At 43.5% G+C, this 23,101-nt stretch overlaps 1 protein-coding gene across 2 annotated transcripts in view; it reads left to right on the top strand.

Moving 5' to 3' along the window:
- Positions 1-23,101, top strand: part of cdh13 (cadherin 13, H-cadherin (heart)) — a 620,914-nt gene that overhangs the window by 151,242 nt on the left and 446,571 nt on the right. The window contains exons 1-2 of one of the 2 annotated variants that reach the window (XM_052465703.1): positions 1,564-1,623; positions 5,160-5,277. In XM_052465703.1, the coding sequence (XP_052321663.1) occupies positions 1,579-1,623; positions 5,160-5,277 (163 nt within the window). In that variant the 5' untranslated portion in view covers positions 1,564-1,578. Of the gene's footprint in view, positions 1-1,563; positions 1,624-5,159; positions 5,278-23,101 lie in introns of those variants that run through there. The other variant, XM_052465701.1, reaches the window with a different exon arrangement.

Below are 23,101 nucleotides of genomic sequence, written 5' to 3'. Positions count from 1 at the left end.
AGGACCATATCACCTCCACCCTACCTGACACCCTAGACCCACTCCAATTTGCTTACCGCCCCAATAGGTCCACAGACGACGCAATCGCAACCACACTGCACACTGCCCTAACCCATTTGGACAAGAGGAATAACTATGTGAGAATGCTGTTCAACGACTACAGCTCAGCAGTTATCACCATAGTACCCTCCAAACTCATCATCAAGCTTGAGACCCTGGGTCTAGACCCCGCCCTGTGCAACTGACTTTGACTACCAACACCGATTTCTGTACTCTAGCTATGTTAACCAGTTTAAACAAATGGGAGTTAGCATTTAGCAGTCACTTCTTCTAATCCCGAAATGTTATGCAGCGAAAACAGCCACATACAGTGTGCATTTGGAAAGTATTCAGACCCTTTCCATCTTTCCACATTGTGTTACTTTACAGCCTTATTCTAAAATTGATTAAATACTTTTTTTGCTCATCAATTTACACACAATAGCCCATAATGACAAAGCAAAAACTGTTTATTTTTTGTTTTTTGCAAATGTATAAAACAATTAATATTAAAATATACATTTACATAAGTATTCAGACCCTTTACTCAGTACTTTGTTAAAGCACCTTTGGCAGCGATTACATCCTTGAGTCTTCTTGGGTATGATGCTACAAGCTTATCACACCTGTATTTGGGGAGTTTCTCCCATTCTTCTCTGCAGATCCTCTCAAGCGCTGTCATGTTGGATGGGGAGCGTCGCTGCACAGCTTTTTTCTGGTCTCTACAGAGATGTTCGATTGTGTTTCAAGTCCGGGCTCTGGCTGGGCCACTCAAATACATTCAGAGGCTTGGAAGGTAAACCTACGCCCTAGTCTGAGGTCCTGAGCGTTCTGGAGTAGGCTTTCATCAAGGATCTATCTGTTTGCTCAGTTCATCTTTCCCTCGATCCTGACTAGTCTCCCAGTCTTTGCCGCTGAAAAACATCCCAGCAGCGTGATGGGATGATGCCAGGTTTCCACCAGAGGTGATGCTTGGCATTCAGACCAAAGAGTTCAATCTTGGTTTCATCAGACCAGAGAATCTACGGAAAGATCCTTCAACCTCATGGCTTAGTTTTTGCTTTGACATGCACTGTCAACTGTGGGACCTTATATAGACAGATGTGTGCTTTTCCAAATCATGTCCAATCAATTGAATTCACCACAATCAAGTTGTAGAAACATCTCAAGGATGGTCAATGGAAACAGGATGGACCTGAGTTCAATTTTGACACTCATAGCAAAGGATCTGAATACTTTTATGCAAGTAAGGTATTTCAGTTTTTATTTTGTATATATTTTCACACACACAAAAAAAAAAACTATTTTCACTTTGTCATTACGGGTTATTGGTGTAGATTGATGAGGATTTTAAAAAAATGTAATCCATTTTAGAATAGTGCTATAACGTAACAAAATGTGGAAAAAGTCAAGGGGTCTGAATAATTTCCAAATGCACTGCATGTCTGCTGCAGTGGGACAAGAGAGAACCATGTGAAAACAAGTTTTGATCAGTCATGGAAATAGGAGCGCTAAAAACTGGCTCCCTATGGAGTTAAAATGAAGATGGAGAACAAGCTATCGTATGAAGGACAAATACTGGAGGTAGGTGCAGGTACAGGTAACTAATACAAAAATCAGATTGGGATATTGTCAAAACGATACGATATACCGTCAAAGGTAATATCCCGATACGTAACTGTATCGATTTTTGCCTCCATAACTATACATTAAGGTATTAGAGTACTGAACTGGCCTATGCAATTTTAGTTAAGCAGTTTCATGACATAAAAAAAGTAATGTGAGTAAAAGTAATGTGAGTAAGTAATATGAGCATTGCATTGTGAAAGACATTTGCTTTATGCACATGTATTGCCATGTGAAACATTTATTTCTAGATGAAACACTAATTAAAGATAGACTACGCAGAAATCACTCCGACAATTCCTGATTGTTTTTAAATTCTATTAGTTTGCCTAATTTTAGTTTGTGACAAAACAAGCAGTCATAGTGTAGAGAGTCATTGTACCATCTAAACCGCTGTGAAATATCTTTTCCAAAACCAAAAATATAGTATTTTTAGCTGTTTGAAGCTGGTGTACAAGATCGAAAGTAAAAGACTCAAAAAATGAAACTTAAAAACGGGAAGCACAGAAATAGCGCATACTGTAGAACAGATCTACCGCATCATAGACTTGCTTCCAAATAGAATGAACAATCTACTGTATAACTCACATTTCTATGTGAATTTAGTCGGGTAGCCCAAAAAGTTACATATTGTAGCTGGTGAAAAGGTGACTGTGTGATTTTGTGTATTGTACTTGAAAACAACTGCCTTTTTGATGAACTGTTTTGAAGTTTGTACTAAGAGTTGTGAAAATATACCACATATTTGTGATTGAAATAAACTGTAATAGTTTTCAGACTGCAATGTTAGTATTATTGTACAGTTTTGTTTAGGAGCTACCATCAGAAACTACCAATCATTTTGCACTGGGATGGTTGTCATGTCTGCCGCACGAAAAAAAATGTGAATAGAATCATTTGAATGACACCATGTCACTGCATGGGTGTGTGCAGTGATAATATTACATGACCCCTGTATGACCTCTCGTCTGAACAGTGATGAGATACAGTGACACCTTTTTAAATGATGCATGTGTCTTAGATAAGTCACAGAAGGTGAGAATGCTTGCTCCCTCTCTCCTTTGAGCAGGGGATTGATGGATGGATGAGAGAATGTGGGGTGAAAGAGTGATAATGGCAGGCGAGGGGACTGGGAGTGACGGGTGGATGGACTTGTAGGTGGGCCAGGACTGGCAGGCTACTGCCAAGCCTTCTGACGCCCCCTAGAGCCTCCCTCCACTGCTTTCCAATACCACCCCTGTCTGGCTGTCTGTCCCTGTTGTGGCCTTTCGCAGACAGATACTGTATACTAATACACAACTGTCCTGTCTGTGCTCCCTCTTAGCAGTACCCACTCTGCTCTCTGCCAAAGCACATAAAACCATGCTGATAGTCTATAATTACCTTAAGAGTGAGGCTATGTTCTGTGAGGACAAAAACTGATCTGAACAGCTCTCTGCAGAAAGGAAATGCATTTTGTTTTGTCTTGTGTTTTGCACAACAGCTGATAAAACACTGTGAAAGTATGAAAAAAGTGTTATTTCCTGATAGTTGCTGGTTGAAAATATAATCTACACAGGACCTTCTAATTACACCTGTTGCATTCATACAGTTGAAGTGGGAAGTTTACATACACCTTAGCCAAATACATTTATACTCAGTTTTCACAATTCCTGACATTTAATCCCAGTAAAAAAATCCCGATTTTTATGTCAGTTAGGATCACCACTTTATTTTAAGAATGTGAAATGTCTGAATAATAGTAGAGAGAGTGATTTATTTCAGCTTTTATTTCTTTCATCACATTCCCAGTGGGCCAGAAGTTTACATACACTCAATTAGTATTTGGGAGCATTGCCTTTAAATTGTTTAATTTGTGTCAAATGTTTTGGGCAGCCTTCCACAAGCTTCCCACAATACGTTGGGTGAATTTTGGCCCATTCCTCCTGGCAGAGCAGGTGTAACTGAGTTAGGTTTGTAGGCCTCCTTGCTCGCACACGCATTTTCAGTTCTGCCCACAAATGTTCTATAGGGTTGAGGTCAGGGCTTTGGGATGGCCACTCCAATACCTTGACTTTGTTGTCCTTAAGCCATTTTGCCACAACTTTGGAAGTATGCTTGGGGTCATTGTCCATTTGGAAGACCCATTTGCGACCAAGCTTCAACTTCCTGACTGATGTCTTGAGATGTTGCTTCAATATATCCACATAATTTTCTTCCCTCATGAAGCCATCTATCTTGTGAAGTGCACCAGTCCATCCTGCAGCAAAGAACACCCACAACATGATGCTGCCACCCCCGTGCTTCATGGTTGGGATGGTGTTCTTCGACTTGCAAGCCTCCCCCTTTTTCCTCCAAACATAAAGACGGTCATTTTGGCCAAAAAGTTATATTTTTGTTTCATCAGACCAGAGGATGTTTCTCCAAAAAGTATGATCTTTGTCCACATGTGCAGTTGCAAATCGTAGTCTGGATTTTTTATGGCGGTTTTGGAGCAGTGACTTCTTCCTTGCTGAGCGGCCTTTCAGGTTATGTCGATATAGGACTTGTTTTACTGTGGATATAGATACTTTTTGTACCTGTTTCTTCCAGCAAGTTCACAAGGTCCTTTGCTGTCGTTCTGGGATTGATTTGCAGTACGTTCATCTCTAGGAGCCAGAGCGTTTCTCCTTCCTGAGCGGTATGACGGCTGCACGGTCCCATGGTGTTTATACTTGCACACTATTGTTTATACAGATGAATGTGGTACCTTCAAGTGTTTGGAAATTGCTCCCAAGGATGAACCAGATTTGTGAAGGTTTTACATATTTTTTTCTGAGGTCTTTACTGATTTATTTTGATTTCCCCATGATGTCACCAAAGAGGCACTGAGTTTGAAGGTAGGCCTTGAAATACATCCACAGGTACACCTGCAATTGACTCAATGTCAATTAGCCTATCAGAAGCTTCTACAGCCATGACATAAGTTTTTCCAAGCTGTTTAAAGGCACAGTCAACTTAGTGTATGTAAACTTCTGACCACTGGAATTGTGATACAGTGAATGATAAGTGAAATAATCTGTCTGTAAACAATTGTTGGAAAAATTACTTGTGTCATGCACAAAGTAGATGTCCTACCCGACTTGCCAAAGCTATAGTTTGTTAACAAGAAATTTGTGGAGTGGTTGATAAATTAGTTTTAATGATTCCAACCTAAGTGTATGTACAATTCCGACTTCAACTCTATATAAATGGCTGCATTGGGCTTTAGTGCATTTCCCCAAAATTCTAAGATATTATGTTTTTCCACACCATAAAACATGCTTTGACCCAGTCTACCTTTGTGTGGCGGTTCTTTAAAAATGATGAATAAAGCATTTCTGGGAAAGAGCTTTTATGAAGATGAATAGGATGAAGCAGTCGGCTAATGATATTCTAATTGTCATTAAAGAAGTGCATCAGAGAAGACGCAGCTGTTTACCTGAGGGTTAACCTGTTGACTAAGTCTTGCTTTTTTCTTCTTTGTTGTCTCTCAGGTTGTCCATATTGGAGCCCAGAAGGAGGGGGAGGAGGGATGTGTGCCTGGCTTCCAGGTGAAGGAGTACCAGGTGGAGTACAACGGAGGTTTCCAGAAGGACCATCCTCTCACACAAGGTGAGTGAGAGACCTGATATCTTCCTGACAAGGGGAAGATTAGGGGATGTCATGCAGGTGCACATAACTTCAGATACAAATGTCCTCAATCAAATAAAAGAAACAAAAACAAAAAAGGTTGTTTGTCACATGTGTGTAGGATACAACAAGTATAAAACAGTACAGTGGAATGGGTGACAGAGACAGACAGAGAGACAGACAGAGACGTGTGTGTAGGATACAACAAGTATAAAACAGTACAGTGGAATGGGTGACAGAGACAGACAGAGAGACAGACAGAGACGTGTGTGTAGGATACAACAAGTATAAAACAGTACAGTGGAATGGGTGACAGAGACAGACAGAGAGACAGACAGAGAGACAGAGACGTGTGTGTAGGATACAACAAGTATAAAACAGTACAGTGGAATGGGTGACAGAGACAGACAGAGAGACAGACAGAGATGTGTGTGTAGGATACAACAAGTGTAAAACAGTACAGTGGAATGGGTGACAGAGACAGACAGAGAGACAGACAGAGACGTGTGTGTAGGATACAACAAGTGTAAAACAGTACAGTGGAATGGGTGACAGAGACAGACAGAGAGACATACAGAGACGTGTGTGTAGGATACAACAAGTATAAAACAGTACAGTGGAATGGGTGACAGAGACAGACAGAGAGACAGACAGAGACGTGTGTGTAGGATACAAATCAAGTATAAAACAGTACAGTGGAATGGGTGATATAGCCAGAGACAGACAGAGAGACATCTCAGAAGTGTGTGTAGGATACAACAAGTATAAAACAGTAAACAGTGGAATGGGTGACAGAGACAGACAGAGAGACAGACAGAGACGTGTGTGCCCTAGGATACAACAAGTATAAAACAGTACAGTGGAATGGGTGACAGAGACAGACAGAGAGACATACAGAGACGTGTGTGTAGGATACAACAAGTATAAAACAGTACAGTGGAATGGGTGACAGAGACAGACAGAGAGACAGACAGAGATGTGTGTGTAGGATACAACAAGTGTAAAACAGTACAGTGGAATGGGTGACAGAGACAGACAGAGAGACAGACAGAGACGTGTGTGTAGGATACAACAAGTGTAAAACAGTACAGTGGAATGGGTGACAGAGACAGACAGAGAGACAGACAGAGACGTGTGTGTAGGATACAACAAGTATAAAACAGTACAGTGGAATGGGTGACAGAGACAGACAGAGAGACAGACAGAGACGTGTGTGTAGGATACAACAAGTATAAAACAGTACAGTGGAATGGGTGACAGAGACAGACAGAGAGACAGACAGAGACGTGTGTGTAGGATACAACAAGTATAAATCAGTACAGTGGAATGGGTGACAGAGACAGACAGAGAGACAGACAGAGAGACAGAGACGTGTGTGTAGGATACAAAAAGTATAAAACAGTACAGTGGAATGGGTGACAGAGACAGACAGAGAGACAGACAGAGATGTGTGTGTAGGATACAACAAGTGTAAAACAGTACAGTGGAATGGGTGACAGAGACAGACAGAGAGACAGACAGAGACGTGTGTGTAGGATACAACAAGTGTAAAACAGTACAGTGGAATGGGTGACAGAGACAGACAGAGAGACATACAGAGACGTGTGTTTAGGATACAACAAGTATAAAACAGTACAGTGGAATGGGTGACAGAGACAGACAGAGAGACAGACAGAGACGTGTGTGTAGGATACAACAAGTATAAAACAGTACAGTGGAATGGGTGACAGAGACAGACAGAGAGACATACAGAGACGTGTGTGTAGGATACAACAAGTATAAAACAGTACAGTGGAATGGGTGACAGAGACAGACAGAGAGACAGACAGAGATGTGTGTGTAGGATACAACAAGTATAAAACAGTACAGTGGAATGGGTGACAGAGACAGACAGAGAGACAGACAGAGACGTGTGTGTAGGATACAACAAGTATAAAACAGTACAGTGGAATGGGTGACAGAGACAGACAGAGAGACAGACAGAGAGACAGACAGAGATGTGTGTGTAGGATACAACAAGTGTAAAACAGTACAGTGGAATGGGTGACAGAGACAGACAGAGAGACAGACAGAGACGTGTGTGTAGGATACAACAAGTATAAAACAGTACAGTGGAATGGGTGACAGAGACAGACAGAGAGACAGACAGAGATGTGTGTGTAGGATACAACAAGTGTAAAACAGTACAGTGGAATGGGTGACAGAGACAGACAGACAGAGACGTGTGTGTAGGATACAACAAGTATAAAACAGTACAGTGGAATGGGTGACAGAGACAGACAGAGAGACAGACAGAGACGTGTGTGTAGGATACAACAAGTATAAAACAGTACAGTGGAATGGGTGACAGAGACAGACAGAGAGACAGACAGAGATGTGTGTGTAGGATACAACAAGTGTAAAACAGTACAGTGGAATGGGTGACAGAGACAGACAGAGAGACAGACAGAGACGTGTGTGTAGGATACAACAAGTATAAAACAGTACAGTGGAATGGGTGACAGAGACAGACAGAGAGACAGACAGAGACGTGTGTGTAGGATACAACAAGTATAAAACAGTACAGTGGAATGGGTGACAGAGACAGACAGAGAGACAGACAGAGACGTGTGTGTAGGATACAACAAGTATAAAACAGTACAGTGGAATGGGTGACAGAGACAGACAGAGAGACAGACAGAGACGTGTGTGTAGGATACAACAAGTATAAAACAGTACAGTGGAATGGGTGACAGAGACAGACAGAGAGACAGACAGAGACGTGTGTGTAGGATACAACAAGTGTAAAACAGTACAGTGGAATGGGTGACAGAGACAGACAGAGAGACAGACAGAGACGTGTGTGTAGGATACAACAAGTATAAAACAGTACAGTGGAATGGGTGACAGAGACAGACAGAGAGACAGACAGAGACAGAGACGTGTGTGTAGGATACAACAAGTATAAAACAGTACAGTGGAATGGGTGACAGAGACAGACAGAGAGACAGACAGAGACGTGTGTGTAGGATACAACAAGTATAAAACAGTACAGTGGAATGGGTGACAGAGACAGACAGAGAGACAGACAGAGACGTGTGTGTAGGATACAACAAGTATAAAACAGTACAGTGGAATGGGTGACAGAGACAGACAGAGAGACAGACAGAGAGACAGAGACGTGTGTGTAGGATACAACAAGTATAAAACAGTACAGTGGAATGGGTGACAGAGACAGACAGAGAGACAGAGACGTGTGTGTAGGATACAACAAGTGTAAAACAGTACAGTGGAATGGGTGACAGAGACAGACAGAGAGACAGACAGAGACGTGTGTGTAGGATACAACAAGTGTAAAACAGTACAGTGGAATGGGTGACAGAGACAGACAGAGAGACAGACAGAGACGTGTGTGTAGGATACAACAAGTATAAAACAGTACAGTGGAATGGGTGACAGAGACAGACAGAGAGACAGACAGAGACGTGTGTGTAGGATACAACAAGTATAAAACAGTACAGTGGAATGGGTGACAGAGACAGACAGAGAGACATACAGAGACGTGTGTGTAGGATACAACAAGTGTAAAACAGTACAGTGGAATGGGTGACAGAGACAGACAGAGAGACAGACAGAGACGTGTGTGTAGGATACAACAAGTATAAAACAGTACAGTGGAATGGGTGACAGAGACAGACAGAGAGACAGACAGAGAGACAGAGACGTGTGTGTAGGATACAACAAGTATAAAACAGTACAGTGGAATGGGTGACAGAGACAGACAGAGAGACAGACAGAGACGTGTGTGTAGGATACAACAAGTATAAAACAGTACAGTGGAATGGGTGACAGAGACAGACAGAGAGACAGACAGAGACGTGTGTGTAGGATACAACAAGTATAAAACAGTACAGTGGAATGGGTGACAGAGACAGACAGAGAGACAGACAGAGAGACAGAGACGTGTGTGTAGGATACAACAAGTATAAAACAGTACAGTGGAATGGGTGACAGAGACAGACAGAGAGACAGAGACGTGTGTGTAGGATACAACAAGTGTAAAACAGTACAGTGGAATGGGTGACAGAGACAGACAGAGAGACAGACAGAGACGTGTGTGTAGGATACAACAAGTGTAAAACAGTACAGTGGAATGGGTGACAGAGACAGACAGAGAGACAGACAGAGACGTGTGTGTAGGATACAACAAGTATAAAACAGTACAGTGGAATGGGTGACAGAGACAGACAGAGACGTGTGTGTAGGATACAACAAGTATAAAACAGTACAGTGGAATGGGTGACAGAGACAGACAGAGAGACAGACAGAGACGTGTGTGTAGGATACAACAAGTGTACAACAGTACAGTGGAATGCTTACTTGCAAGATCTTTCCCAACAATGCAGTGTTCATTATCAAGGTAAGAAGAAATAATGTAAATACTTTTAAAAAGTATATAAATGGAGCTCTATACCAGTACAATAATTTTCATGTGTAGGGATACTGGAGTATGGAGGTCAATACTGTATATACTGTACATGTAAGCAGGGGTAAAAAAAAGTTGGACAAAGTGATTATTGAGATCTATCTTTCCTTCTCTGTCACACTCATGGACACACATGCACGCACGCAATTACTCACACTTACGCGCACACAGATTTTCATGCAAACTGTAGCTCAACAGTTGCTCATTGCGTAACTCCTAGTGTCAGGCAGTTTTCCCTAGGGTTGTAGAAGAGGTGATTCTGTGTGGGCTGGCTGTTATATTCCAAACATTCAGTATAATTCATGCAAATTCATATTAAAAACAGGAAATAAAAGCAATGGCTTCCAAACACAACAACAACCAAATGTTTCTGGGCTTATGAATTATTCTTCTTGATTGTGTGATGTTTACAAAAGCTTGCTAAGTGATCCTCACCCGCAGGCGTCCGTGGGTTGTGGTGGCTTTAACTGAGAAACACTCTGCTTTTGAGGGAAGAAACCACATCACATGGACACAACCTGATTGAGATGTTAACTGTTGCAGTAACATTAGAAATGTGTTCAGGTTGAACTAGCATTGTGATCCTCCCCAGTCAGTACCCCTAGAGTTATTTTACAGACTGGTACAATTAAAATCTCAGTGGATTTACAATCAAACCCATAAAGATGGATTTGAGAGGAGAGTCAGTGAGTTCATGACCAAGGTCATTGCCATGGAGACAGCAGTACCCTCCCTCTATCCCTCACTCCAACAGCCACCGTCTCGTAACTGCCACAATTCAATGGTCTGCCTCTCCTCTGGGATCTGTAGTAATGTCTGCAACTCGTCTCCTGCTCCTCTGGGATTTCCAGTAATATCTGCTGACTAGCTTCCTGCTCCTCAGGGAAATGAGATATGGCTGCTGGCTTGTCGTCTAGCTCCTCTGAGAGTGACAGGGATGTCAACAGGTTACACAGAAGCTGGCGTGTGAAGCGTTTCTTCGCAGCAGCAAGACAATAGTGAGAATGAGTCATTAAGGTTGAATTAGTCTCTTTAGTGTGTTGTGTATGTACATTACATGAAGTCATAGCTTGACATTTCATTCATGAATGAAAGGCCATGGTTTATATTGGCATTTGACTATAGAACCAACTTCTGAAGCGGCACTGCTGAGGGAGTGCTGCTTTTTAAGTAGAAAATAACATATTTTATATCCTCTACCGTAAAATGACAACTCTTCGCCCAAGTTCTCTTTCAAACTTTTTATTTCATTGTGTTTGTTTCGGAGAAGCATTTTGTCATCTTGAGGCCCAGCAATCCGGGCACGGTGAGACAGAGCTCAGTTCTGCTTTAGTGCACTGCTCTGGGACAACAGTGCACTTCCATTACCTTGAAAATGCTCCTGTCAGCAGAAACACAACACACCATGGGGGGTTAACTCACATACATTCCCACACACACACACACACACACACACACACACACACACACACACACACACACACACACACACACACACACACACACACACACACACACACACACACACACACACACACACACACACACTTCAACACGTGTAGATAGTCTACTTAACCACGCACCTTCCCCCGAGACACACACCCACAAACTCAAAAGTGTCTGCCCGATGAAGAGAAGCTGTGAGACACAGGTTTCTCTCATCTACAGGATCCTCTAGACCTGTTGGATGAGATGAAATATTACTGAACTAGTGTTAATAAGGAGATAAAAAGATCCAGAACGTATGCTGTGCCATAAGCCTGCATACAGCAAGGACAGGGAAGCAGTCAGATGGGCTATAGTAGACACGGCAGAGCAGACAGAGCTCCTGCATAGAGCTGTGCAGAGAGAGCTGTGCAGAGAGAGCTTTGCAGGTAGGCGGTGCAGTGATGCTAGCGAGACACTGTGACTCAGCCTGGGTGTCAGAGGTTGCTGGCTCTGCAGGTGACACATGCAGATTTATGTAAATTGTCCCAGCACCACTCCTGGCCCTTCCCGTATTCAGGCAGGGTAGTCCGGTAATTACCAGGATAGGGGCGGTCTGGAGGGGGCCCTCACCTGTTTGGTGAGGCCTAGGTCAAGGACATCCATCTCTCTAATGGGTGCTGGGAGAAAACAGGCAGCGACCAACAGACACGCATTCATGCTCACACTCAAGTACCATTACTTCCAAATGGACAGGACCTAATTGCATGAATAATTAATGGCAGAAATGCAAATAGAAATACATAAGCAAATGTGCAGAAAGTAGTGGCATGAATAAAGATGAAGATATCCCTGTCCCTGTCCCGCCCTGCCCCTGTCCTGCCCTGCCCTGCCCCTGTCCCGCCCTGCCCCTGTCCCGCCCTGCCCCTGTCCCGCCCAGCCCCTGTCCCACCCTGCCCCTGTCCCGCCCTGCCCCTGTCCCGCCCTGCCCCTGTCCCGCCCTGCCCCGCCCTGTCCCTGTCCCGCCCTGCCCCTGTCCCGCCCTGCCCCTGTCTCGCCCTGCCCCTGTCTCGCCCTGCCCCTGTCCCACCCTGTCCCGCCCTTCCCCTGTCCCGCCCTGCCCCGCCCTGCCCCTGTCCCGCGCCCTGCCCCTGTCCCACCCTGCCCCTGTCCCCTGCCCTGCCCCTGTCCCGCCCCTGCCCCTGTCCCGCCCTGCCCCTGCCCCTGCCCTGTCCCGCCCCTGCCCCTGCCCCTGTCCCGCCCTGCCCCTGTCCCGCCCTGTCCCGCCCTGCCCCTGTCCCGCCCTGCCCCTGTCCCCGCCCCCCCTGTCCCACCCCTGCCCCTGTCCCGCCCTGTCCCGCCCCTGCCCCTGTCCCCCCCTGTCCCCCCTGCCCCTACCCCTGCCCCTGTCCCGCCCTGTCCCGCCCTGCCCCTGTCCCGCCCTGCCCCTGTCCCCCCCTGTCCCGCCCCTGCCCCTGTCCCGCCCTGTCCCCCTGCCCTGCCACTGTCCCGCCCCTGCCCCTGTCCCGCCCTGTCCCCCCTGCCCCTGTCCCGCCCTGCCCCTGTCCCGCCCTGTCCCGCCCCTGCCCCTGTCCCGCCCTGCCCCTGTCCCACCCTGCCCCTGTCCCGCCCTGCCCCTGCCCCTGTCCCGCCCTGTTCCGCCCTGCCCATGTCCCGCCCTGCCCCTGTCCTGCCCTGTCCCGCCCTGCCCCTGTCCCGCCCTGCCCCTGTCCCGCCCTGCCCCTGTCCCGCCCTGCCCCTGTCCCGCCCTGCCCCTGTCTCCAGGTGACTGATGAGGTGATGATGAGCAATACATACACGAGCAGACGTCCTCGGAACAGTTCAATCTAAGATACTATAAAACACATTGTTCCAGACTCATTGTGCTTCTGGTATAGTAGGTAGCTCTGTCAGACTCTAAACTAGTTGGACACAAAAAAGTCCACTGGCTTGAACCTAAAGGACCTGACTGAAATGTTATGTGTGGCGAATTCTTTATTTTTTTACTCATAGTTAACCTTTCCTCACCATCAGCTTGGTCTGAAAGGCAACACTCAAATTTTTTTTAAATGCTTTGAAATGGAAAAAGTAAGAGTTCATTTAATAGAATAGACTTTGAGTGCTTTCATATCAGCGACGTTGAGAGAAGTTCAATCAGGTGTGGTAGTTTTAGTGCCGGAGTTTTAGAGTTGGGCAGATTGGAAATGTATGTCTGTTTGGTAATGAATCAAATCAAAATTGAGTTCAATTTATGAAAATCCAATGAAATTGATCCCGTAATCTCTTTGAGCACACTGCCACTAACTTACCATGACCTCCAGTATCAATAAGTCATTATACCTCGCTGAAATTAAATGTGACGGCACAAAACCAAACTGTATTCCGATACAGACCCCCACTACCAGGGGGGAATTAGTGTCACTTTCAAGCACATCACTAGAAAATCACAAACGAAAGGCAGTTTACATTTTCGACTTCTCAGCAATGAAACACACCAGGCAGCACTGCAATACAAATCACTTTGACTGAGCCAGAACTAAAGTTGGAGCCCAAAATTGCTTTGATAATGTAACTTTTTGCTCACCGGTTTATGTTTCATAGAGAAAAACAATGGAAGAGTGTATTGATTTGAGATGTATAGTGCATTCAGAAAGTAATCAGAACCCTTGACTTTTCCCTAATTTTGTTACGTTACAGCCTTATTCTAAAATGTAATAAATAGTTTTTTCCTCTCATCACTCTAAAAACAATACCCTATAATGAAGACATTTTTGCAAAATGTATATAAAAAAAATATAAAAAAACTTAAATATCACATTTACATAAGCATTTAAACCCTTTACTCAGTACTTTGCTAAACACATTTGGCAGCGATTCCAGCCTCAAGTCTTCTTGGGTGTGACACTACAAGCTTGGCACACCTGTATTGGGGATTTTCTCTCATTCTTTTCTGCAGATCCTCAAGCTCTGTCAGGTTGGATGGGGAGCGTTGCTGCACAGCTATTTTCAGGTATTTCAATCAGGTTCAAGTCCAGGCTCTGGCTGGGCCACTCAAGCACATTCAGAGACTTGTCCCGAAGCCACTCCTGCGTTGTCTAGGCTGTGTGCTTAGGGTCGTTGTCCTGTTGGAAGGTGGATCTTCGCCCCAGTCTGAGCGCTCTGCAGCAGATTTTCATCAAGGATCTCTCTGTACTAGGTTCTGTTCATCTTTCCCTCAATCTTTACAAGTTTCTCCCAATCCCTGCCGCTGAAAAACATTCCCACAGCATTATGCTGCCACCAGCATGCTTCACCGTAGAGACGGTGGTGCCAGGTTTATTGCAGACGTGACGCTTGGCATTCAAGCCAAAGAGTTCAATCTTGGTTTTCATCAGACCAGACAATCTTGTTTCTCATGGTCTGAAAGTCATTTAGGTGCCTTTTGGCAAACACCAAGTGGGCTGTCATGTTCCTTTTACTGAGGAGTGGCTTCCGTCTGGCCACTCTACCATAAAGCCCTGATTGGTTGAGTGCTGCAGAGATGGGTGTCGTTTTGAAAGGTTCTCCCATCTCCACAGAGGAACTCTGGAGCTCTCTTAAAGTGACCATTGGGTTCTTGGTCACCTCCCTAAGGAAGGCCCTTCACCCCCTGATTACTCAGTTTGGCTGAGCGGCCAGCTCTAGGAAGAGTCTTGGTGGTTCCAAAGTTCTTCCATTTAAGAATGATGGAGGCCACTGTTTTCTTGGGGACCTTCAATGCTGCAGGTATTTTTTGGTACCCTTCCCCAGATCTGTGCCTCGACACAATGCTGTCTCGGAGCACTACGGACAATTCCTTCGACCTCATGGTTATAGACAGGTGTGTGCCTTTCCAAATCATGTCCAATCAATTGGATAAACCACAGATGGACTCCAATCAAGTTATAGAAACATCTCAAGAATGACCAATGGAACAGCACCTGAGCTCAATTTCGAGTCTGAATACATATGTAAATAAGGTATTCTTGTTTTACATTTTTAATACATTTGCACAAAAATCTAAAAACCTGTTTTTGCTCTGCCATTATGTAGAGGGTGAAGGATTTTATTTTCATCCATTTTAGAATAAAGCTGTAACGTAAGAAAATATTGAAAAAGTGAAGGGGTCTGAATACTTTCCGAATGCGCTGTACCACACTTCCTTTACAAAACCCCCCACATGAGATAGCTGTTTTCACATGTTGAGCTTAAATGTCACATGTGAAACCATATTTTCACGTGTATTACACACCTTTTCAAATATGAGGAGAAAAACATGTTTTCACTGCAGCTGACCAACTGGCAGGTGTCTTCACTGACATTTTCAACATGTCCTGAGTCTGTAATACCAACATGTTTCAAGCAGACCACCATAGTCCTATAGACCACCATAGAATGCTATTCATTGACTACAGCTCAGCGTTCAACACCATAGTACCCTCAAAGTTCATCACTAAGCTAAGGATTCTGGGACTAAACCCCACTCTCTGCAACTGGATCCTGGACTTCCTGACGGGCCGCCCCCAGGTGGTGAGGGTAGATAACAACACATCTGACACACTGATCCTCAACACTGGAGCCCCCCAGGGGTGCGTGCTCAGTCCCCTCCTGTACACCCTATTAACCCATGACTACATGGCCACCCTACAAACACCATCATTACGTTTGCAGACGACACAACAGTGGTAGGCATGATCACCGACAACGACGAGACAGCCTATAGGGAGGAGGTCAGAGACCTGGCCGGGTGGTGCCAGAATAGGGGAATAGGCATTGTCATGCCCTCTTCACAACTGTCTTGGTGTATTTGGAATATGATAGTTTGTTGGTGATGTAGACACCAAAGAACTAAAGCTCTCGACCTGCTCCACTACAGCCCTGTCAAAGAGAATGGATGCATGCTCTTTCCTCCTTTTCCTGTAGTCCACAATCATATCGTTTGTTTTGATCACATTGAGGGAGAGGTTGTTGTCCTGGCACCACACTGCAAGGTCTCTGACCTCCTCCCAATAGGCTGTCTCATCGTTGACGGTGATCAGGCTCACCACCGTTGTGTCGTCGGCAAACTTAATGATGGTATTGGAGTCGTGCCTGGCTATGCAATCATGGGTGAACAGGGATTACAGGAGTGGACTAAGCACACACCCCTGATTGGCCCCTGTGTTGAGGATCCAGCGTGGTGGATGTTTTGTTACCTACCCTTACCACCTGGGGGCGGCACGTCAGGAAGTCCAGGATCCAGTTGCAGAGGGAGGTGTTTAGTTCCAGTGTCCTTAGCTTAGTGATGAGCTTTGAGGGCACTATGGTGTTGAATGCTGAGCTGTAGTCAATGAACAGCATTCTCACATAGGTGTTCCTTTTGTCTAGGTGGGATCTTTTGGGGCGGTATGCAAATTGGAGTGGGTCTAGTGTTTCTGGGATGTTTCTGGGATGATGGTGTTGATGTGAGCCAAGTGTGAGTCATGTGAAACTTCACATGATTTCGAAAAACCATGTGTCTGAAAAAAAAAAGAAAATGTCACTGAATTTAAAAAAAAATGTTAAGGGTTACCATGGCATGTCATAAAGTTGTACTCATTGCTGCAACAGTACACATACTGTACAGTGCCTTCAGAAAGTATTCATACCCCTTGACTTATTCCACATTTTGTTGTGTTACAGCCTGAATATACCATTTATAAAAATGTAAAAAATCTCACCCATTTTCACACAATACCCCATAATTACAAAGTGAAAACATGTTTTTATTTTATTTTTACAAAATGTATTGAAAATTAAATACAGAATTGTCTCATTTACTAGTCTTTGTGGTTGAGTCTGGGCTTGATATTCACTGCTCGACTGAGAGACAATTATCTGTGTGTGGGGTACAGAGATGAGGTAGTCATTCAAAATCATGTTAAACACTATTATTGCAGCGTGAGTCCATTGTACTTAGTATGTAACTTGTTAAGCAAATTGTTACTCCTGAACTTATTTAGGGTTGCCATAACAAAGGGGTTGAATACTTGACTCAATACATTTCAGCTTTTCATTTGTAATTCATTTGTTAAATAAATGTGAAAACATAATTCCACTTTAAATGGATGGGTATTCTGTGACAAAAACTACATTTAACCTATTTTAAATACATGCTGTTGAGAAGTAAGTGGTATGAATTCTTTCTGAAGGTGCTGTAAAACTGTCTTGAACCTTCATTGGCAGTATTAAAGTAGGTAGGCCCACACCTCAGTTGGCATTATGAGGGACTGTTCCTATGCAGATTAGACAGTGGACTGAGGATAGAGGATTGAGCCCTCTCCTTATTGGCTCTGAGCCATGGCTTATTAAGTGTATTGAGCACCTAAGTCCTCCTCTCTGGCAGGATCCCTGTGTTCACTGACCTTATCATCGAGACAATTTAAAAGTACTTGGAGTCTGATAAAATCATGGGTAAAATCACTTGGGGGGAAAAAAGCAATAGTACAACAACCTACAGTACCCGTCAAAAGTTTGGACACACCTAGTCATTGAAGTTTTTATTTTTACTATTTAGAATAATAGTGTAGACATCAAAACTATGAAATAACACATGTAATAACCAAATAATAACCAATAACCAAAAAAGTGAACAAATCCAAATATATTTCCCTTTGCCTTGATGACCGCTTTGCAACTCTTGGCATTCTCTCAATCAGCATCACATGGAATGCTTTTCCAACAGTCTTGAAGGAGTTCCCACATATGCTGAGCTCTTGTTGGCTGCTTTTCCTTCACTCTGTGGTCCAACTCATCCCAAACCATCTCAAACGGGTCGAGGTCATGTAATCAGGGACTGATTTATGTGTGTGTGCGCGTTCATGCAAGTAGAAAAACATGGTGTCTCACCCTGCTTGTACAGAAACGCCAATGTCATCCTCCTCTCTTTCATGTTGATGAAACGGTCTATCACTCTGTCATACAGTACACACTTTTATTTTTTGTTGTCCTAGGCTACCTGACTAAAATACTTACCCTCTAGCCTAACTTCCATTCGTGGGCAAAGTTAGGTAGTTAACATTGTCCTTCTACATCTAGCTGCATATTGAACTTCCATCCTTTCAGGCCAGGGGCACAACAATGTATGAATTAATGCTTGTGTCAGAATCGCTGTTATAGTCATTGTCCAGTGCAGAGAATTAAGTAAAACCACAAGTCCAAATCCATCTACATACATGCCCAATTTAGGAAAGGGCCAATTTTAGCTAGCTGGCTAGCTAGTTACCAGAGGACAATGACACAACATTTCAAGTTTCTGTCAATGGCGTATTTTTTTATTTCACCTTTATTTAACCAGGTAGGCCAGTTGAGAACAAGTTCTCATTTACAACTGCAACCTGGCCAAGATAAAGCAAAGCAGTGTGACAAAAATAACAAAACATAGTTACACATGGAATAAACAAACGTAGAGTCAATAACACAATAGAAAAATATATACACAGTGTCACGATCGTTATAAGGAGTGGACCAAAATGCAGCGTGGTATGTTTCCATCCTTTTATTTAGGAAGAGAAAACTCAAAGCACAGAAACAATAAAGCACAAACGAAACGTGACGCTACTGGTGTGCACACAGGCAACTGTAGACATGATCCCACAAAGTACAATGAGTAAATGGCTGCCTAAATATGATCCCCAATCAGAGACAACTATAAACAGCTGTCTTTGATTGGGAACCATACCAGGCCAACATAAACCATTAATCATCCTAGTCACTACCACACACAGTGTGGGCAAATGTAGTAAGATTAGGGCGCTAAAGGCAATAAATAGTCCATAGTGGCGAAATAATTACAATTTAGCATTAACATTGGAGTAATAGATGTGCAGATGATGATGTGCAAGTAGAGATACTGGGGTGTAAAAGAGCAAAAATAAATAACAATATGGGGATGAGATAGTTGGGTGGGCTATTTACAGATGGGCTATGTACAGGTGGAGTGATCGGTAAGCTGCTCTGACAGCTGATGCTTAAAATTAGCAAGGGAGATATAAGTCTCCAGCTTCAGCGATTTTTGCAATTCGTTCCAGTCATTGGCAGCAGAGAACTTGAAGGAAAGGCTGCCAAAGGAGGAGTTGGCTTTGGGGATGACCGGTGAAATATACCTGCTGGAGCGCATGCTAAGGGTGGGTTTTGCTATGGTGACCAGTGAGCTGAGATAAGGCAGGGCTTTACCTAGCAAAGACTTATAGATGACCTGGAGCCAGTGGGTCTGGCAACGAATATGAAGCGAGGGCCAGCCAACGAGAGCATACAGGTCGCAGTGTTGGGTCGTATATGGGGCTTTGGTGACAAAACGGATGGCACTGTGACTACATCCAATTTGCTGAGTAGAGTGTTGGAGCCTATTTTGTAAATGACATCGCCGAAGTCGAGGATCGGTAGCATAGTCAGTTTTACGAGGGCGTGTTTGGTAGCATGAGTGAAGGATGCTTTGTTGCGAAATAAGCCGTTTCTAGATGTAATTTTTTATCATCGACTGACACTAATTAGCATAACGCAACGGACATAATTATTCCTAGAAAATATTCCTATTCATGAAAATCACAAGTGAAATATATTGAGACACAGCTTAGCCTTTTGTTAATCACCCTGTCATCTCAGATTTTCAAAATATGCTTTACAGCCAAAGCTAGACAAGCATTTGTGTAAGTTTATCGATAGCCTAGCATAGCATTTTGTCCAGCTAGCAGCAGTTAACTTGGTCACGGAAATCAGAAAAGCAATCAAATTAAATCGTTTACCTTTGATGAGCTTCGGATGTTTTCACTCACGAGACTCCCAATTAGATAGCCAATGTTCCTTTTTTCCAAAAATATTATTTTTGTAGGCGAAATAGCTCCGTTTGTTCTTCACGTTTGGCTGAGAAAACGTCCGGAAATTGCAGTCACGAAAACGGCGAAAAATATTCCAAATTAGCTCCATAATATCGACAGAAACATGGCAAACGTTGTTTATAATCAATCCTCAAGGTGTTTTTCAAACCTTTCAAATCTATTCGATAATATATCCACCGGGACAATTGGTTTTTCAGTAGGACCGATTGGAATAATGGCGAGAATCACTCTGGGAGCCATCAGGTGACCAGTTGCGCAATGTAGCCGCTTACGGGTATTCTTCAACAGAAATGCATAAAACTACGTCACAATTCTGTAGACACCTTGGGGAATACGGAGAAAAAGTCATCTGGTTGGCATCCATGAATACATTTTTTGGGGAAGCCTTGCTTCCCTTGGAATCCACGAATACACTGCTGGTTTTAGATCAATTGAATGAATGGAATTTGCTCTCATCCGTTTTATTTTTACTTCTGGAGACTCAACTACAAGATTTCTCAGTTTACAGGATCAAGTGCTCTGTCCTTGTGCTCCAGGCACACACTCACATACACACTACAACACAGTCTCAGTAGCATGCAGGGCCTGCGCCAGACCTAATCAGTTGGACAGGCATTTGATTTCTATAGGCGGGCCTGCTTTTTGTTATGGGATATCCTGTGTGCACGCGCTTGTTAATGGGTGTTATAAGGAAAAGCAAAGGGCAGCTCGTGAGTTTAAAGTTTGGGGAAGCTTACAATTGATCCTATAATTTCTACCTATCTGCATGCTAGTTGTGTGCATTTTTGTGGAACAGGTTCATTTCAATAATAATGTTTTAGTTTCTCAAAATTGTCACATGGTTATTTATACAAATCTGAATTAAAATGATAAAAATCTAAAAGTTAAATGTCAACTAATTTAAGAGCACCAGACGTTGCCATATCAACACATTGTTAGCCTATACAGTGATAAAGAAATGACAGAAACTTACTAGGCCTACTGGTTACATATGCCATCTGGAATTGATCAAAATAAATCAAAGGGCAAACAATTCACACAATGAAACAATGAATGTGCAAGAATAGGTGGGAGACAGCTGAGTGCGTTTGGGAGAGCTGAGTGCATTCTGGAGAGAGACGCCTATATCTTCCCAGATACCCCTCCCTTTCCTGTCTCAACATTTAAAATTATACTCAAGACACATTACCTTCACACATTATCTGTCAGATTGTCACTGACAGCAGCAACTTTTTGGGCTCCCGGGTGGCGCAGCGGTCTAAGGAACTGCATCTCAGTGCTAGAAGTGTCACTACAGACCCTGGTTGTAAGACAATCGGCGGTGATCGGAAGTCCCATAGGGCGGCACACAATTGGCCCAGTGTCATCTGGATTAGGAGAGGGGTAGGCTGTTATTGTAAAATAATATTTTTTTCTTAACTGACGTACCTAGTTAAATAAAGTGAATAAGCAGCTAGACATATTGCTACTCGAGCTGCACAAATTGCTGGCTTCCCAAATAGGAATAGGCCCTTGCACTCGTGATTTGAAACAATCCAAAGCAAAAACCATTTAAGAAGCTAATGATGTTCTGTGGCTGGGTCAAGCCCTCTGGTAAAGTATTTTGACTGGTTTTATTTAGACAGGAGTAATTATATAGTTTTGACAAAACATCAATTTACTTTAGGGGAAGCCAGCATCCATCCGAACAGTGCACTGTAAAATGTCTCTGCCTGAAACCAGAGATCTGTATTTGAGATGAGATGCTCATGAATCCGCCCTAACAATGAGAGTTGTTGTCCCAAAGGTGTGAATGCAGACAATAAGCTTAGATCTGCATATTATGCCCATAGAAACACATTGGGCTTATTCAGGACAGATTTTGGCGAGAGTGAGCCATCTTGCTTTGCTACTTTCTCTCTGCTGAAACTAGCGAGCGAAACAGCACCACTCTGCTTTTCTGTATGTAGCCCATGTATCTGATACTATCTGGCCATTTAAAGTATGACATGTCATACTCCCTTTGTCCTTTTGCATCAGATACATGGTCTACATATACGGAGACAGAGGGGCGCTGTTTTGCTCGGATGCTTTATCTGAGATTGATGTGTCTTTCTGTCAGCGCGCGTCTCGGTCAAATAAATGATCGATATTCAAAAGATTTTATTTGGACAGGCAAGGAAGTACTGTATAGGGCCCGCCCATAATGCCAGCCCTGGTATCATGTTCATGGAATGACACACACACAAATTGAAGCTTTCAAGATATATTTGTTCATTTGATAAGCGCAGCCAATCTTGAGACCTATTCACCCCCAACAAAATCCTCTATCATGTTGTATATTAAAGAGGAGATTTGCAATTTATATTCTGTCTGTTTTTCCTTTTCACAGAACTTCAACTGCATTCCCATACAGTTCATGTATGCTTTTCTGGTGCTACTGGAAGTAGTCGTTTTTCAGTAGTTCCTTTGCATTGCCTCATGCTGCATTTGTCAACATGAAGTTTAACTTGAAGGACCTTTAAAATAGGAGTGGTTTGCTACAAAGCCAACTGTTGCTTAAAAGTTTGCTTTGAAAATAGTCTATAAGACTCGATAAACCTACTGTCATAGTAGGCTTTAACATGGATCATATGTTCCACTTGTTTTTTAACTGTTAGTGTAACCTGAATAGCTGAACTCTCATACTGTTGCTCTACTTTTTAACTCTGGGTGCGTTCTGTAGGACGTGGGTGACTCGGGGACTGGGGTTCCCAGTGTTTTCTGCATGGCAGGATACATATCCAGATCATTCCACTCTCATGGTTGTAGTAATTGTGCTACATTAATCACATCCCTCTGTTTCAGCAGGACCCACAGCCTCTTTTCCGGTGTATTTTTAATTGACTATAAATCAGGTGTGCTTTTGACAAATGACGGTAATTACAGGGGAGGCCATTATGGTGTGAGGGAGTATTTCCCTCAGAAAAAAAGAGGTGTCGGCGGGGAATGATCCTGTTGTGTTTGAAGGGTATAACCAGGCCTGTCCCTCTCCCTACTGAGGCACACTGACCTACTGAGGCACACTGACCCGGAGCAGTACTAC

This window comes from Oncorhynchus keta, chromosome 17, assembly GCF_023373465.1.
Source record: "Oncorhynchus keta strain PuntledgeMale-10-30-2019 chromosome 17, Oket_V2, whole genome shotgun sequence".
In the NCBI taxonomy this organism is placed as follows: domain Eukaryota; kingdom Metazoa; phylum Chordata; class Actinopteri; order Salmoniformes; family Salmonidae; genus Oncorhynchus; species Oncorhynchus keta.
Note: the sequence above shows the minus strand (reverse complement) of the source record. Positions and strands in the feature narration are given on the sequence as shown.